Source organism: Palaemon carinicauda, chromosome 1 (genome assembly GCF_036898095.1).
Source record: "Palaemon carinicauda isolate YSFRI2023 chromosome 1, ASM3689809v2, whole genome shotgun sequence".
Taxonomy (NCBI): domain Eukaryota; kingdom Metazoa; phylum Arthropoda; class Malacostraca; order Decapoda; family Palaemonidae; genus Palaemon; species Palaemon carinicauda.
The window spans coordinates 261,339,551-261,358,978 of record NC_090725.1 but is presented as its reverse complement, the minus strand read 5'-3'; the positions used below and the strand labels follow the sequence as shown (position 1 = coordinate 261,358,978).

Sequence of the window (19,428 nt, the reverse complement as noted above, 5' to 3'; positions counted from 1 at the left end):
AATTTTCGTAGGAAAACGTTTTCGCTAAAGTTAAAGAAATAAAGATATATAATATAGTTTTCGGTTGGATTTATGAATTTGGCACACAATGCCAGGCACAAGAGCTTGGTAGGTCATTCAATACCAGTGAGAGGTAGAACAGCTAAAGGAAGCGGAACCCAGCAATAGTAGGAGGCTAAAGGGCGAGCTACCATAATTTCTAATGACATACAGTTTATTGCTATTTATACCAAAATTTCCACAGTACAGTATATTAATATACTTATTAACAATGAGGTCACAGTTTATGTATATTCTGAATATTATTTTCCCGATAAAAGTTAAGTTTCGGTTTTCATAATAGTTATTTTTATATGATATAGGGCATGGATAACAACAAAGAGGATAATTTTGAAATTTACCTAACTTTAAACCCTCATTCATTAACATTCAGTAAATAGAGAATTGGCTAAGGAAATTATGCCAATATTTCTAAAGGCACAATTTCTCTAATTATAGTAATATTAATGATAAAGAAAAGAAGATAAATGTTATAATAAAAGACCTAAACCCAATTGCCAACAAATAATGATAAAAAAAAATTACAACAAAAAATGAAACTGCAACACGCCACATCAAATACACAACAATACATGAATTAAGAACAGAAATTCTCCATAGCAATCTCTCCCGAATGGAGTACCGAAAGGTATGAAAACCTAAAGGTTGTCGGCACATCTGACAGACGATGCGTCTCAAATCCGAGATGTGTCTTGACCTTTGCCTCGGCCCCGAAGGTGTTGAATTTATGCCCAAAACAAAGATAATCAACTCCAACGACGCGGTCGTCTTTTTCTCTATCGGTGGGAAGCGTAGGGATTTGGGAATGCATTTCATTCTATCTGTGATTTACAGTAAGAATACGTCGGAATGTATTTTTGTCTTTATATTGAAATAGTGCTGGCCATATATGTATGTATGCATGCATGCATGTTGGATAAAAGTTATGTATATATACAGATTATGTAAATATGTATGAATATACAGATTATGTATATATGTATGTATATATACAGATTATGTATTTATGTATTTATATGTTCATCTATTCACACATATATACACATACATATATATATGTATATATATATATATATATATATATTTATATATATATATATATATATATATATATATATATATATATACACACACACACTTAATAAAACAGTATCAAATTCCACGTAAAAACCAACCGTTCTTTTCAGAATATTTTTGTTTTACAGATGTACAATCGTGTGCAAACATTACATCTAATACTGTCAATGTGTAAAATATATGCAGCTAATTAGCACACACATTACTATTTTGAACAATCTTAAACATTACAACTCACGTATTAATTCGTGTAATCATTAAAATTATCTTAAATGAGTAAAAAAAAAAAAAAAAAGAGCCCTGCTCTCACGGTATATGAGTAATCAACAAAAAATATAAATTTTCATTTAATAAATGATTTAAAAAACCCACATGAGATACGGACAGAAAAACCTACTTTCATGCATATCTATTAAGGCAGCTGTACCGATCGCCAAGATTTTCAGATTCAAGTAAAAAAAATAGTTAAGACTGAAATTTTGACCCTTGACTTGAAGAACTAAATTTCTCGTGAATAGTTGTAAACGAGGATCATTTGGCGATAGGCTACGTGCAGTTATTTGGTGTGAGAAAAGCGACTTACACAAGAACACAAACTCTCTCCCTAATTCATTATATATACGCACGCATACAGATTCAACTCTTCCCACCCTTTCCTAACTGCTGTTCAACCCCTCTTACCAGGGTATGACTACTCTCCCCACTACCCGAGGGACGAGAAGCGTGACCGGAAAGAAGAAATACACATACAATATATATATATATATATATATATATATATATATATATATGTATATATATATATATATATATATATATATGAATTCATCTACACGGACCCTGTAAGAGTCCATTCTCATAAACGATTTTTTTTTTTCTAACTTCCACCCAACGCAAATTTAGGAGCGGATATCATCTAACAGCGTTCTACGAACAAAAAAAGATTGCCAGCCTCGCTTTCCTCGTAACCACTCTTTCCTCCTGCTTTGTCTAATAACCAATGAGTGTCACTCATCGGATAATCAAGTTTTTGGGGTGCGAATCCAATATAGGTGAAGGCGTCTCGAAATATAGGAAAGATGAAGAACAGGAAATATGAGGAAAACAGAAATGAAACTAGATTATGAAAAAGTGGAATAAAAGGGAAGAGGTGGGCCTTACAGGGATTGAATAAGTTCATGAACAAGGGAGGGATCCGATATAGTGGAAAAACTGATGTGGTTTTCTTAAGAGGATCTGTTTATGAGAGAGAGAGAGAGAGAGAGAGAGAGAGAGAGCCTGTGCGGAGATTTGAGGAAAGGGTTATCCCAGAACAATTTGAAACAAAGTTGTTAGCATATTCAGGTTTAGATATTTTCTTCTATAACCATTATTTGTAATTGATATCCGATGATGATAAATGTATACATAATTGCCATTAAATTCTTTCAAATATTGAAGCAAAAATGGTTCCCTTAAACGAAACAAAACAAATAATAAACCAAGAAATCCATACATAACGAGGTAGCACTTAAATAGAAAAACGTTGTCATTCGTAATACAAAAACCATAATAAAAAACCTCATACAGAAACATACCAGCCAAACCCAACAAGCCTCGGGCATCCAAAACCCCTCGGCACACGTCCCTAGCAACCGCAGAAGGTGAGAGCATGCATCGCATCATCTTTCGAAGGATCAGCTCCCTGTAACATGGAATATCGAGGGAGACCTGGTACGTGGTCAGTCATCCAGGCAAGAACGGAGCATGTGGGCGGCTCATGGGCGTGTCCACATAAGAGACAGACACTGGATCAGGTGGGTTAGTTTTAAGAACTCCACCCAAGACGCCCACATCGATGTTACATTAGCAAAGCGGCATCCTTCTTGGGGGGGGGGGGGGGGGGAGAGGAAAGAGTCCTTCAGGGACATACCTCATCTCCTAGCTCTTCTACCCGAGGATTCCTCCCTCTCACTACAAATACAGCTTTTCCGTTTGCCCCAATACACATATGAGGTCCTAAATTGTTCAATATTTTGTTTTCATCTTGGCTATCAAATCATCTGCACACGTGGAAGGCCAGATACATGAAGTGGACTAAAAACATTTGCAGAAGACAAAAAAAATCCATTTAACCGAAATTATATAATAGCCTGCCAAATAATTTGAGAAAAAAATAACACGATGGCTCAAAAGGTTTAAAGGTACGTACACAACGGTAGTTTCAAAGGGAACTAGGCTTAACACCAGTGATTTGCAAACAATTAATTAAAAGTTTTTACTAACATAATACAAGCATGATCTTTACTCGTAATAAAAGAAAAGCGTATAAACATAAAATATATACATCCCCTACATCTACATATTAAAACAATTCATAAAATTTATTAGCAGGATTAAATGAATACAAACGATAGAAGAAAGGAGACATTAACAGTAAAAAACTATAAAGCACAGATATAAGGCTAAATAAGACAAACTAACTCAGATGGAGTAAAGACACAACTACTGTAAAAGACAACTAAGGACTGATAATATCAAACAAGTGGAAAAAAACAAAGTACAATACAAAACACGCCCAATTAAAAGGGGGAAAAAAAAAAAACAGGGGGGAGGCATAAAAAACCTCCACTGCCAAATACCAAGCATTGTGTGACATCATGAATACTAAAAATGTTTAGGAACAAGAAACGTCACATTGCAACCTTGCATGGTTGGCGGGGGGCAAAGAAATGCCAAACATTGAGACTTCAAGGTCAGATCAAGGGACTACTGCTCTTGAAGACAAACGCACGCTTACATCCTTTAAATGATATAGTTTGAAAAAGAAAACCCAAGTTGCCGTTGCTCAATGCACATTTATAATGCCTTTAGGCAATGATATCACGCCTATTTCAGTTGTCTTAAGGTAACGGAATAAGTGAATATAACTAAACATAACGTCAGTGGCTATTTATCTGACTAAGTTTTGCATCTCTCTTTGATTACAGTGCTGAGATAAAAAAAATCTTCAATGTTTTACAACAATTAACCGAAGAAATTTCAATTTAACTTAACAACTGTCTCCCTAACTGTACGTACATCAATAAGGTATAATATACTTCTGAGCGACTTCACTCGAATTTTTTATATAATTACACGATGAAAAAATATGAATTTATATGTCCAAGTATCATATCTTCCAGTCATCCATTCATTCATTTAATATTGCCTTGCCTTATGCAAGACACGGGCTCTAACACTGGCAGCCCGTAAGCGAAATTTAATTGAATTTTACTTTAATTACCTTTGAAAGAGGGAGATCTTCCAGGGTCCACACGATAAAAAAACGAACTTTCCGAAATTTACAGCACACTAAACTCAGGTCATTAAATAAACAAGCAAAACAAAGATAATAAAAATAAACTATTCAAATTACTTTCCTAATAATACCAAATTCTGAGTTCCGAGTCTACTCTCTAACAGAATAATAAATTAATGACTTGTTTACATTAAGGCTAGATTAGAAAATGATGAACAGTAAAGAGACACGCACTTACCTCAATGATCTCGCGGAGGTCTCGCACGTAGATGGCCTCTGTCTCGACAATTTCGAGAACTATTCTATCCATATAATCAAGGTTCGGGTCGTAATATTTGGGTCTCAAGGTAGGAGGGGCTGGCAGACTTATGCTGTGGCACTGGACACCGCTGTCACCGGAACCTGCAGGAAAAAAGAAAGAGAATTTTTCATTAATATAAGATAAAACAAATGAAAGGCACACGTATATACGTAACGCTTAGGTAAACATTGATATTATTTTAAGATTTATTCAATCTAGGCATGGACCCAGGGTTACAATAGACTAGAGATTCAATAACCAACGAATTTAGAATTAGCGTTAAAAGATGCAGTTCCTTAATAAAGATTTAAGAGGCAAAACTGTAAAAGATAACAAAAAACGTTTTTGAAACATCTCTCCTTTTCCACTCGCCCTATTATATTTAAACTGTGATTATCCCTTAATCATCTGTTTTATACAATCATGCCCACAATGTCGTGACTAATAAATAACAATCATGAGATGTAAGTATTGGAAGTAAACACTCTTGGCTGTCTCTTTTCGCGAGAACGATCAATTATATCATGCTAACACCACACTCCGTAAAATACCTCAAGCACAAAATTAGGGAACAAACGGCCTTTTATGATTTGCCGAAGTTGTGGAAATCCTACATGAAAACCTGACTCATAAACAATAATCGGACTTCACTTCGGTTTCTTTGTGCAGAAAGGTAAAAAAAAAATGTTTTTTTTTTAAACTTTTTCTTGTTTTTTCTGTAACGATAGGTGTTGCTTTTTTCCATATGGAGAAGAGTGGATTTTAGATTAATTATTGACTTGTATCCTACTTCATTAATATTTACACAGTGGTGTTTTTTGCTTCATTTCTTTTAAATATTTTGAGCTTTCCCATGAAATCATATAATGATATTTCTATAAACTTGATCAATACAGAGAGAGAGAGAGAGAGAGAGAGAGAGAGAGAGAGAGAGGAGTAATTAATCCGTCCGAATGATATTAAATATCCTTCTTGTTTATTTTCTTTTTGGATTTACAATCTTAGAATGCAATTATGCATTTTTTTTTCTGGACATTATAAATAAGTATGTCTGTTAAGCTAATGGTATAAAAGTGACATCATTAGGAGCCACAAAGATTATGTACAAGTACCATAAGTACATATTTTCCTTCCTCTCTTAGAAATATTTACTGTTAAATATATCTCCTCTTTCTCTCACATTTTTTTTCAACACACTTTCCCCCCACCTCTCTCTCTCTCTCTCTCTCTCTCTCTCTCTCTCTCTCTCTCTCCTGTAATCCATGCTAGACCCTATCTTCTTCCATCCCTGTCTTAATATAGACCAGATCTCCAACAAAATATGGCATCTCTACACCATCTTGACCTCATAGAGAGATGGGTATCTTGTCTCTTCCACTTAGCATATGACTTCCCTGACTCCTTTTCCATGTCATTAATCTGTGTCTTCTTATAAGAGATGTGTTTCTAAACAGTACATATGAAAAGTATACATAAAAAACTAGATAACAACTGCAGCTATTGTTTATAATAATAAGAATCACACAATTAATAAAAATATTCCAATTCATCACTTGATCGTCTCGCATCATCTATATCTAATTGTAACAAAATTAGCGTGGGCTAGGACCATGAATACAAGTCAACAGACACATATATAATATTATATATATTATATATATATATACTATATATATATAAAGAGAGAGAGAGAGAGAGAGAGAGAGAGAGAGAGAGCGTTGAGGCCTAAAATGGATGGGACATATATCGTGAAACACGCATTGGATAGATATGGCATTAATCTAAAGGAAGCGCAAGAGTGCATGTAAAATAGAGGTTTATGGCGCAGTGTGCAAGATTTTTTAACATATTGCTGGTGATACTTCTGTGTACGTGTACGAAGCAATCATTACCTTTACGAGGTTATGTTTCCGCCCTCATTTGTCTGTTTTGTTTGTAAACAACTCCCTGTTCACAATTTTTTACTCATAGAGTAGTGAAACTTTCAGGCATTAATTGTTATGTTGAAGGTCTTAGGTCAACGGTCAAGGTCAAGGTAGACCGAAATAAGCTGCCGTGACGGAGATCTACACTCTCAGAGTGCTTTTCTAGTATTGTGGAAGTATTACAATTCACCACTTAAGTGATGGATGCGGCAGTCCCTATTGTGTTGAATTTCTTCAGGAGCCACCCTCCGGTTTAGGAGAAACCAAGTTTCATAAAATTGTAATGGATTCAGCAGAGTTTATGTGACAACCCGTCGGTATTCTTTGATGTGACCATTAATGCATGCCTCCGCCTACACTTACGCCCACCCCAACACCATCGCAAGATAGTTTAAGATCCCTAATGAGAGTAACCGAAACCTAACGAAACCAGGTGATGTTGGCAGTGGCTCATTTAGTTCAGCCAATGTTCATTTTGCGACACCACAGGTATAGGGGGAATAATTTTTTTTTCCGTAGACAAAAAAATATATATAGTTGGAATCGTTAAGGCTCGATAATTTTTTTTTTTCTCCACCGATGGCGATGGTACAGTAACATCTATCACCATAAAACTACTGTTGCTATCTAGCCTCAGTTACGTTAATCATGTAAACGGGAATTTACACAGTACAGTAAATCATTTACCCCCAGTATATTACTGTATAAACAGTGAAAATAAAAGTTTCTGTTATATTATGGGAAATGTTTTTAACATGATACATAACCGCAAATGAAACATTGGGGAAAAGCTACAATCTACGCGTGAATAGGAGTCATTCACCTTGATCAAATTAAATCAAGAATTACTGGATCAATAGTCAAGTGTTCCAAACAATTTCCTTGTGCATTTTTTGGTAAAAAATTGTAATAATACATTCAATTTTCACTGACATGGAGCAGATGTAATCCACTCGTAGTTTTTAGAATTCAAACATTACCTTTACCTTTTTTCATAACCACCTGCTTTCGTCGGAGTCGAACTAAAACGAGTTCTCTCATATGAGGAAAATGAAGATGAGCACGGAGGAAGATGGGGGGGGGGGGGTGGAGGAAGGAAGTGAAAGAGGAAAATTATAGAATTGAAGCTAGGAGGAGGGTGCCGCAAAGAAAAGGAGGGCAGAAGGGGGGTGGGGGAGTTTTTGCGGATAAAATAAAAAGGTAAGGAAGAAAGGAAGAGGAGGAGTAGAAGGAAGTAGCTACAAGAAGATGGGAAAATGAGCAGGGGGAGAAGAAACTTCAGAGGACTTGCACGCATTATGTCGACTGGCCAGCCCAAGCCAATCACGACTGTGGGTGGTTGGTTAACAAGGGGAGAGCTGTTGTTAAGGACGTTGCAGAGCGTGTAATTCCCGTCATTAATTCATCGAGGGGGCAGATCAAGAACACGATAGTTTCTTTTACCCACTGCAGAAGCTTTTTCTTTTGATCTTTTACCAACTTCAGTGCCTGCCAGAGAGAGAGAGAGAGAGAGAGAGGAGAGAGTAAAAAAATTAGAAAACTATGCATAGATAAAGTAAAAGACAGATAAATAGAAACAAAGACAGATCATCCACAAATAAAACCTCTTCTACGTTCTAAGGAAACCCTCAACTCTTTAATCAACGAAACAATACATCCACAAAATGCCGGCCTTCAATGCAAGAACCTTTTAATCTTCGCAAACTAGACATTACAGTAGAGCAAGTTCCAGTTCCACGAGCAATAGAGCTAGCCACGAACTGGATGCGAAATGAGAGAAAATGCATAGGTAATACCGTATACAAATTCAAGAACTATCAAGTCCTCTACAAAAACCATTTCCATATAAAAACATGGAAAAAGGCAAATAAAATGAGATATAAATATGAAATCAGACACTAAGGAATAAAATGATAATGTACAAAAAATAATGAAATAAATTAAAAACGTACTAAAAAGTTATATATTCAGCGAAAATCTATTTTTTAATTATGCCTTATAGGGTTAATTATGAAACTTAGGAATACGAACTCGACTTATAAGGAAGTATATGATCACATAAATGAGCTGACATTTATTCAAAGAAAAAAAATATCTATATTCTGTATTTAATTTACAACCAGAAAATGTAAAATTTAACGAGGAAGAAAAATTAGTAAAAGAAAAAAAAACCCTAAATTCAAATAATAAGACTAAATTTCCAGTTAATAAAAATACACCTCTACAGAATTCACCAGGAAAGGCAAAGTTAAAAAACCAAATCGATATAAAATAATAAAACAAAAAACACTCACTACACTTGCACAATGTTCCAAACTCCAATCATTTTTATAAAGAAAGTACTAAATCAACAATCAGGATATAATTAGAGGGGCGATGAAGCCTCGGTGGACCCACTGCTGAAAATAGGAGGAGGGGGAAAGCCTTAATGATAGAGGTGAAGTTACGGCCTTGCCACAGCTCTTTCTGACCTTACCCATGAGAGGTCACATTCGAGGTCATGGGAGGGTCACGATTTTCCCCACCTTTGCAACACGATACATACGGAGAGAAACGGTGAAGAGGAGCCTTATCTTATGCTTATCACTTCTCTACTGGTTATTCATATATAAAAAACTTTATTGTTTAAGTTACTCTCCAACCTGAAATTTCTCTCCCAGAGAAGGTATAACCACAGAAAAAAATCAACCAGTGTCTTGAATTATGAAGGCAAAGACAACCATTCAGGAGTGACTGACGAAAGATTAAATGGGTAATAAAGATAAAACAAAAATGAATGTAAGGAACAGCGTTGAATTTGTTATGCGAATTGTGAATATCATGATACTAAAGCTTCACCGGGACTGGACTTTTCCATCATCACAAAAGTGACATTCGGCATCGTAAGGATGAATTGGAACCTTGGAAGATATCTTAAGAAATGAGACAGGATCCTCACTGCATAATAAAATGGTATGTAATATAATAAAAGACATTATACCTAATGAAAGAATAAATAAAAGTAATAACTACTTGTTCTCATAATTTGCCACCAGCCTAAAGAAAATCTACCAAGTAATAATCAAGTTATCACTATAAAGAGTTATTGAGATCCAGTTCGTTTTCATTTAAGAGAAACGAGTAATTAACTTCTCGGAATTTCATTATAATTGTCGCATTAACAACAACGCGCAAATAGGAAAAATGAAAAGAAACTGATTTAATATAAGAAATTATGTTGTATTTCTAAGCTTTAAATCTGAATTTCAGTATGTCCTGTTAATGGAATTCAAATAGACGATAATTCATACTACCTTTAAGGGAGACCGAACCTTTCATTAGGAGTCAACAGTTTTGAGCAAAAACACCTCGTAAGAATGGAAAATAAGGCACGCAATCTCTTAAATATCAACAGTAATTAAGTTTTTTTCCGAAGTCTTTTTCTATTACTTCACAAAAACGTGTAATGTCTTTTCCTTCAATTTTTTACATACTACTCATCCATTGTAATAGAGTATGTAATGTTCATGTCTCCTGTGGCCTTCTTCAAAAGACTACAGTAACTCATTAATTCTAGATTTCATATAAATTCATTAATGACCATTCTTAGGCCCCTAATATTACTGACAGTTTCGTGTTTTTGAACTGATATTTCGTACATAACTTCATCTAATTTAGCTCATGATAAACAATGTGGCTTTTCTAGTATTTTGAAATAGACAAGAATCTTGAAAACCAAGCACCAGATCAATAAAAGAAGAGCCCCTATCTACAAGGAAGTACTCTAAACCACAGACAGTAAGCACTACTGTATATCAACAAACAAAAGTAGAAAACACATTTCTACAAGGGAAATGTTATATATGTGAGAACATATGCAGAACAAACACAAACGCTTTTATGAGGAAGGTTAAAAAAAAGTAGCAAGATGGCAAAACGTGTCTGAATACGCGAAACCAAAGACGGAGTACCCAAGACAAGGGATAATAATTGCGCATGTGGGAATTCAAAGCACTTGTTCAAGTGCCGCGCCGGCATCTCCTACTGCAGCAGGAGGTCCTGCTGTTGCCACTCATCCCTGGCTTTTGTCAGAGGCTTCACCACACAGATGCTGCTTTGTTAAGGAATTGTGTGCGTTTCCTTTCTTCATTTCTCCAGTGGTATGTAGCAAGGACGGGGATTTAGCCATTAAACGTAAGAACTGAAGTTTTCTAAACATCTTTAATAATATATTACGGTACGTGCAATCTCTCTCTCTCTCTCTCTCTCTCTCTCTCTCTCTCTCTCTCTCTCACAATCAGTTTTTTCTCTCCCCACTAAATAAATGAAGATGTTGTACCTAAGACCCCATCAGGGCACCACATGTAGCTGGACAAAAAACAGGAAAATTAGATTGTCAGTCTCTCAAATCTGAGAAGAGGGACTAATGATGCCATAGTGCCGTTCATTTTTGAGAAGGGGGGTCCAATTAATCCTATAGAAAATGGAAGGTGGTGATAGCACGCTTTATTCATTCTGTGCAATAGCACAAACTGTTTACATCATAAACGCTATTTCTTCATAGGGAACCATATGAACATATACTTATTGTGATTCTTTAGTTTCTAATGGCTTGTGAACTCCATCGCCTTATACATTTTATACAAGCTTTTATGATACAACTAAAGCTGGACCTAAAACTATTTACCTACTATTAATGTTGCTGTCGCTACCGTTACTTATTTTCTAGTAACAACATTAATGATAAAAAATAAAGTCAATAATGATAGAAATTAGGAGAAAAGCCAAGGTAAGAGAATTAGCCATTAAAAAAGAACGCTACCATTCCAACATATCATATCACCATTCCCAAACCTTTTAGTCAAGATATAACACAAACTCAACGATAAAAAGTGGCCAACGGATGTCTAACGCCAGAAACATACACAGGGTGCAACCTGCAAATCCTCCAACCCCCTCCCCCCTCCAAATGCTGGAACACAATCATGAGTGTGAAGGCTGAACAGTGAAAAGCCGGAAGCTATATGCTAATACACTTCCCCTGAAATGAACGAAGCTGGATAGCCAACACCATGACTAGGAATAATTCAGGTGACATTTACTTGCGTTTGCGGGGCGCACGTGTACGCCAACAGCAATGGCCCTTCGTGTATTTCCCCCTCCGAGTTTATAACGGACACGCCATTTGATAATACCTCTCAACAAGCAGAAGCCAATCACAAACGCACCAATTTCTTATCGCCCCCTTGTGTTTGAAGCTGATAACACACATTGGCCGGAACAAAACAGGGTGCGAGGAACTCCGAAAATGCAGGCCTCAGAGCGCATAATTATGCCTAACGGTTACGTAACGAACCATAACATAAAGACGGTCCTTTGTAACGAAAAACCTAAGAACCTACTCCAAGTTCACGAAATGGGAAACACGTGAAACAAAGGAAAATGACACCTTTGAATCCTCTTCACCACCATCCTACATACTTCTCTTTCTCATTAAATAAATCCCAACAATGCTACAGAACTTTGACAAAAATCCCTTTGAGAGGTCCCTTCTCTGTAGACAAAATCCTTCACAGAGTTTCAACATTAATGGGTACAGCTAAAACAGGGAAGTCTGAGGACTCTAGCCTACATTCCGCTAATATCTGAAAGTAAAACATTAATTTACCTTGCCAATGTGACTACTTTAATCATCAATTACAATAACCTAGATTTTTGAAAAATAAATTATAACAGCTTTATAAAATAACTTTTGAAAAAAAGAAAATCAATATTCAGTCACATTTAACAATAACTAAGACTACAGACCAAAAACGATCCCTGTTAGTGCTACAATTGACTTCTTTATATCGACGAATAGAAAAAAATTCTTAATATGCATTAAACCAAATTCAATTTCCTTTTCAACTAAGATTTCGCTATTCAAAAATGACCGACGAAAGAGATCAAAATCTCTTTTCAGGTGTACAAGAACATAAGAAATTCCCCCTCCCACGAGTTATTTCCCACGATTCCTTTTCTCCAAACTCTTGGAAGACCAGCTAGCACGTAACCTTGAGGAAGAATCTATTTAGTTCTGTAAAAAGATGCATACACCCTCAGTCTACTAATCACACAATTTCACATGGAGACATATGAAGCAATTATATATACTTTTTAAGTAAGATTTTTCTTAAACCAAATGTCACGGTACGCAGTATAAAGAAAAACAAATCTTAACTACCTCTAACAAAGGACAAATCTTCTAGTAAAAGTAATTTTTTGTTATAAAGTGCATTGGTACATTGACGAAAATTGGAAGGTGCATAGATAAAAACAGGGCTATAGACATAAACCACAATGGATTAAATATAATGATGGACGATATTGTTAAAACAAAAGAACATATTCAGTGTTACCTAGCAAACACTAAAGCTTATTTCAATTTCGCATATATATATATATATATATATATACTGCACAGTATTCTAGAAGTTTTATTCCAGCTATGACCAAGTTGTGGAATGATCTGCCTAATCGAGTAGTTGAATCTGTAGAACCTCAAAAGTTCAAACTTGCAGCAAATGTTTTTATGTTGAACAGGCTGACATAAGTCTTTTTATAGTTTACATGTGAAAGATTTGTTTTAATGTTGTTACTGTTCTTAAAATATTTCATTGTTTTAATGTTGTTACTGTTCTTAACATATTTTATTTTAATTGTTTATTACTTTTCATATAGTTTATTTATTTCCTTATTTACTTTCCCAACTGGGCTATTTTTATGTTGGAGCCCTTGGGCTTGTAGCATCCTGCTTTCCCAACTAGGGTAGTAGTAGTAGTAGTAGTAGTAGTAGTAGTAGTAATATAGACGTTACAAAAGATCGATCAAAACAACGTCTAAGGAAGGAAGACAGACAAAGGAAAACGAGGAGATTGTCAGCACTAAAAAGAATTAAGGAATTACCCTACATATCCATTAGACATGACAGCTATAACCACGGGAGGGCAATTGAATTGCGCTGTACTATCGACGATGAGAGAGAGAGAGAGAGAGAGAGAGAGAGAGAGAGAGAGAGATTCTATGTGAAATGGATGCTATTCCATAAGTTCTCTTTAAGTCGTTAAAACTAGGTTTTCATGATTTTTCAGATTTTCATTTATTTGTTAATTGTGATAGAAACAAAAATATTTTTTTTTATTAATCTATTTCTCGTATACCGTAAAAGTATAAGCAAGCATCTGCAGTATTCTTGTATATGTAAAAATTCACACCTGATAATATATAATCAGTTCATGTAAATGGATTTAGCGCACAAATTTAGGTGCCAACCTTTACCTTCACATATTCGCTGATGTAAAAATACACCATACAAGAATACATCATATATGAAATCCTTAAACAAATACACGAACAAAATTCAGCAACAAAACCTTTTTGAGCTTGCTTCATTAAAACATCGAACTGAATACATCCTGGACATGCTACATAAAGACTTTTACTACCAAAAACCGGAAGCTATAAGCCCTGCCAAGTGGTCCCATTAGATATGGTCTGTGGTCAGCTTACGCTCTTTCAATGCAGCCCTCGATCATCATGAGTGCTTTCAAGAACAGTAACAATTCAGGCATAAGCACACGATTCTCATGCTCGCTGGGATGCTTTTCGTTAATAATAATAATAATAATAATAATAATAATAATAATAATAATAATAATAGTTGTTGCTGTTATCAATAGCATTATCATTGAGAAACATGTCGACCTTCTTTAAATCCTAAAAACCCAAAACCGAAAAGTACTTCAAGATAAAGTAAAGTATGAAGCAAAATTCACCTGAATACTTATTTTCATTAGTGTAATCAGCACCACCATCAAAATCACAGGTACTACTACTACTACTACTACTACTACTACTACTACTACTACTACTAATAATAATAATAATAATAATGAGTACAAGTACCCAAACCATAAATTGATGTATAGTTTCCTTAAGTCTTAAGTAGCTTTCGCTTTATTCTTTTTATCAAAGGTAAAATAGTAATAACAATAATTATTATTATTACTAGTAACTTTCGCTCTTCATACTAAACGTAAAACAACAATAATAATAATAATCATCCCTAGTTATTTCTATCAATATCATTTCTGAGAAGTACAACAAATATAAAAGGCTTCAAACCACGAATTGCTTGTAAAAGTCATTTTGCATCTGAAACTGATTCCCACAAACTTACCAAGACACTTTCAATGGCCAGGTCACCTCAGATGGCACCCACTTACATCAGACAGACAAGGACCCCATCTCATCCGTAGTATCTCACCCACACGCATACACTCTTTATCAAACACTCCCCATCCGTCGCATCCAAGTCCATACAACAGTGCTAAGCCAAAGGGCCAAAAAGTTCGTCTTCCCTTGAAACTGAAAGAGAAGAGCAACCTTACTGCATCGTGGGAGGTGCATAACAAGACCCAGTCACACTGCACTTGGAAAGATACTATAAGGATTGAACCGGAGGCGTTTCTAATGAGGCTAAATGTGTTCTGCCTATCTGTAACATTACCTACAGACTGTTTCGTGTGAACATCCACACTTAGTCCTGTCTCTGTCACATGCATTTTATTCGGAGGATTTCAAAGTTTTTTTTTTTTTTTTCGAAAACTCTTACGCAAGACCAATGTCGCTGGTTACAGATAAAATTTTAATTGTCAACTTATCCTAAATCACTGTCATACAACATTCAATTTACTTTCCTGGACTATTGAATTTGAAATAAAAGACTCTGTGATAAAAATAAACTGGAAAAATAGTAATTCTTCAGTAAAATGGAAAACATGGGACATTTTATGTGTGAGAGAGAGAGAGAGAGAGAGAGAGAGAGAGAGAGAGAGAGAGCATGTTTTGTTGCCAACTGACAGCGTAGACGTGGTGAATTAGCCACCCTGACAAATATTTAAGTTGGTTTTTGGTTTGGGCTCACGGTCAGTCAAGGATCGCTGATTTCAGGAGAAATTAAGATGTTAAGCGAAAAAACTAGACATTTGAGGTTAAGCATTAAAGTGAACTAGACCATGAACGAAAACTAAATATACGTTTTGCCAAAATAAGGTCGTTAACTTTAAGAAAGTTTGTCATGATTAACTTTATTTTGCACTCCAAAAGGGAAATGAGCACTGTAAGAAAAGTAAATAAGGAAAAAAATAGAATAGTTTGCCTGACTGTACCCTCAAACAAAAGAACATTACCCGAAGACAGTGGAAGACCATGGTACAAAGACTGGCACTATCCAAGACTAAAGAAAAAATGGTGGAAAGTAGGCACTGAAGTGTTAAGGGTTGTCAGGTGTATGAGGAAAGAAGACAATCTCCCCTTTGCAATAAAGAGCAATTGTCTGGCTATATATACATACACACACACACACACATATATATATATATATATATATATATAATTCCTTTCTAGTCACGTTCAGTTTTCCCTGTCCCTCGGGTAGGGGAAGAGGGAGTAGTATTAAACTTTTTGGCTTATTATATATATATATATATATATATATAAATTTCTTTCCAGTCACGCTGTTCTCCCCGTCATTCGGGTAGGGAGAAAAGGAATAGTCATACCCTGTTGGTGATAGCGGGATGTGTGTGCAAGCGTGTGCATATCTATCTAAATATTTAGCTTTCATTTTTAGCAGGTCGCGACATTTGAGTAAAGAATAGGCTAGACTATTTGGTGTAACTGTAGGGAAAGGAAAATTGAGCCATAAGTAGGGAGGGACCCAGTGTATTACTATATGGCCAGTCTAAGAACCCAAGAAGTCTACCAGCTGTATTATCTCAATTGGTGGCTGGTGCATTGGCTAACTTACTACCTTAGAACATTTTACGGCCAACAAATTTAATATACGTAATGAACATAGATAATCAACCTAGATTAACTTTGCATAACTAATTACCCAATAAAAAACAACAATAAAACTTTATGTGATCAAAACAAGGTACCTTATCTTCCTACAATCTAAGCGAAGATCCACAAACAAATTAAGCTTCTCATCGTCAACACACATGATCAAAACCCCCATAAACTTCTAGGAAAAAGCGCCTTTGCAGTGAAGGGCAAGACCACAAAATCTTATTTTTACACCCCACGGTGACACTGCTATGGGACTTGTAAGCATTGATGGGAATAGATCTTGCCAATAGATTACCATTGGCAGTGCCAGGTTTACGCGGCACTCTCGGATGGCAATAAAGCGCCAAGTGTTCTAAAGAGTGTTTACAGGAAAAAAAGGAAAGGGAAGTTATAGGGGAGAAAAATCAACAAAGATCATCCGCTTTCTTTGTATATTTATACGTATACAAACATTGATCTATGGGGTTTAAAGAAGAAAAATCACAAAAGAAAAATGGTTACGAAACACGTAACACAGGTAATCTTTATTTCTTTTCATACATGCATACACAAAAGAACAACTGAACAATAAGCCGAGTATGGAAAATTCCAAAAGGTAACAATACTTCGCATGGTTAATATCAAGATTACAATTTGTATCGATATATGTTACTAACTACGAACCACACTATACGTCATGGCAAATTATTCATTCGTTATATGTACCTTGAAGAAATCTTCATTGACTCCCAAACAGTGCTAAGTAATACAAATCATCTTTAAGAACTATTTCAATATATTACCCATTTAATGATTTTATGTAAAGAAACATGCATTCATAATTATGTAGTGTATGTATGTATATATATATATATATATATGTATATGTATATGTATATATATATATATATATATATACATATATAAAGTAATAAGTTACTAAAACTTACAGCAGAATGAATAAAAAAAATTAAATAAAAAAAAGAGTAAGGAGGGATTGCTAATAATACCGGTTGATAGCTATCATGTATTCAAGCACTCAAAAACTTATCTGACATTCAATCTCTATATTGATTTCCAATAGACTACACACGTAGTCTAGAATCCTTGTCACATCAAACTTTGAAGGGAATAAATATTCAAATATTCGCACCTGCCATAAATGGCTGGCTTATAATCAGCCTTCCATTTAAAACACCATATTGCTCTTTGCTTAAGTGTTTTTACATCCCTTTTATCAAAGGGTGGTGCATTTTGATTCGGTTAAAATTAAACTACCTATTGATTGTTAGCCTAGTATTTACATGGAGGGTCGTCATCATCCATCTTGCACTGATATAACTTAAATATTTTTTATTTAAACACATTATGTATAATGTACATATGCTTACATAATACACGCACACAACACAAATATATATATATATATATATATATATAAATATATATATATACACTCACAATATATATATATATATATATATATATGTTGTGTTAAATTTTTGAAAAATAAAAGCAATCAATGCAATACGCACTATTCCTTACATATTGTTAATCAGTGTGTCTCTAACCTACAAAAGTTACTATGAGAGAGAGAGAGAGAGAGAGAGAGAGAGAGAGAGAGAGAGAAATTTCTTCTTTTATAAGACAATCACTTTCAAAAACATGTTTTCCTACTCTGATAAATGAACAACATCTTAAAACTAGTATTTTCTCTCAACTTTATCTCACCTAATGTGTTAACTAATGTGATTTTAGCTTATTGCATCGATCACATGCGCAGTATTATCGCCAGACAGGGCCATTAAACTAAAGAAAAATGGTAAATACTACATTCTAGAGAGAGAGAGAGAGAGAGAGAGAGAGAGAGAGAGAGAGAGATAATAGCGTTCACTTCATTTACTCTCAACCTCTATAACGAAACATAAAAAATAAAACCTAAGTCCTTTTCTTGATTAGAAATTGGCTAATGCAAAAGACTAGTCAATTTTCAACGTAATTTTATGCTTCAACTGCAGAATCACGAATGAAATGTCAAAGCAGTAAACTTCCAATATTAGTCGCCCATTAAATTTCAAGTTAGGGACTGCATCATTATACTGAAGAAACATCCATCCCTCCCTACAAACTGCACCATTCAATTTTGCACGCACTTTTACTTTCAAGGAAGTTAAAGCTCTTACTTTGCAATGTTATTTCTTTCTTCTTTGTTAACTGTATAATCTCTTCATTATAAATTATATATATATATATATATATATATACACACACACACATATATATATATATATATATGTGTGTGTGTGTATATACACATATATATTTATATTCCCAGTACTGTATTACGTATCCATTTAGTGTTGACCGTCTAGTTCTCAGCAACTCTTCGTAAGATGAAATTGCTGGGTAAATGTCCGTAAGGTGTGTGTGTATGTATGTACATACACAAGTATGTGTGTGTATTCTTACAACATAAGATGCAACAGAACACAAAACCACTCTTTTCTGTATGACAAATAGAATGAGGTAAACGAACTCCATTACAACTACAAGAGAATATTAATTAGGAAAATGTAAATCAACATGAAATATAGGATTTAAGTATAATTCAATGGCAAATTCCCTTAAACATATGAATAAATATATATATATATATATATATATACCCCTGTATATATAAATATATTACATATACATTTTTATACATACATAACTATATACTAGACGTGTGTGTGTGTACTGTGCATAGCACTCGTAGTAAAAGAACACAAAACATATCTGAAATCTTTACCATTGCCAAACTACATCTAGGAGGAGTTACATTTGCATAGAGGCTTCTTCCAGGCATTCTTGCAATCGAGTAGAGGGCAAGTCCCTTGACATTGAGCAAGGCCTGCACCATTACTCGATGATTCTCGGCCCACTGTTCTACT

At 34.8% G+C, this 19,428-nt stretch overlaps 1 protein-coding gene across 6 annotated transcripts in view; it reads right to left on the bottom strand.

Annotated features, from left to right (window-relative positions):
- Positions 1-19,428, bottom strand: part of LOC137655644 (uncharacterized) — a 582,773-nt gene that overhangs the window by 79,634 nt on the left and 483,711 nt on the right. For all 6 annotated transcript variants that reach the window (XM_068389594.1, XM_068389619.1, XM_068389601.1 and 3 more), the window contains one exon: positions 4,656-4,819. In XM_068389594.1, coding sequence (XP_068245695.1) covers positions 4,656-4,819 — 164 coding nt within the window. The remainder of the gene's footprint in view (positions 1-4,655; positions 4,820-19,428) is intronic.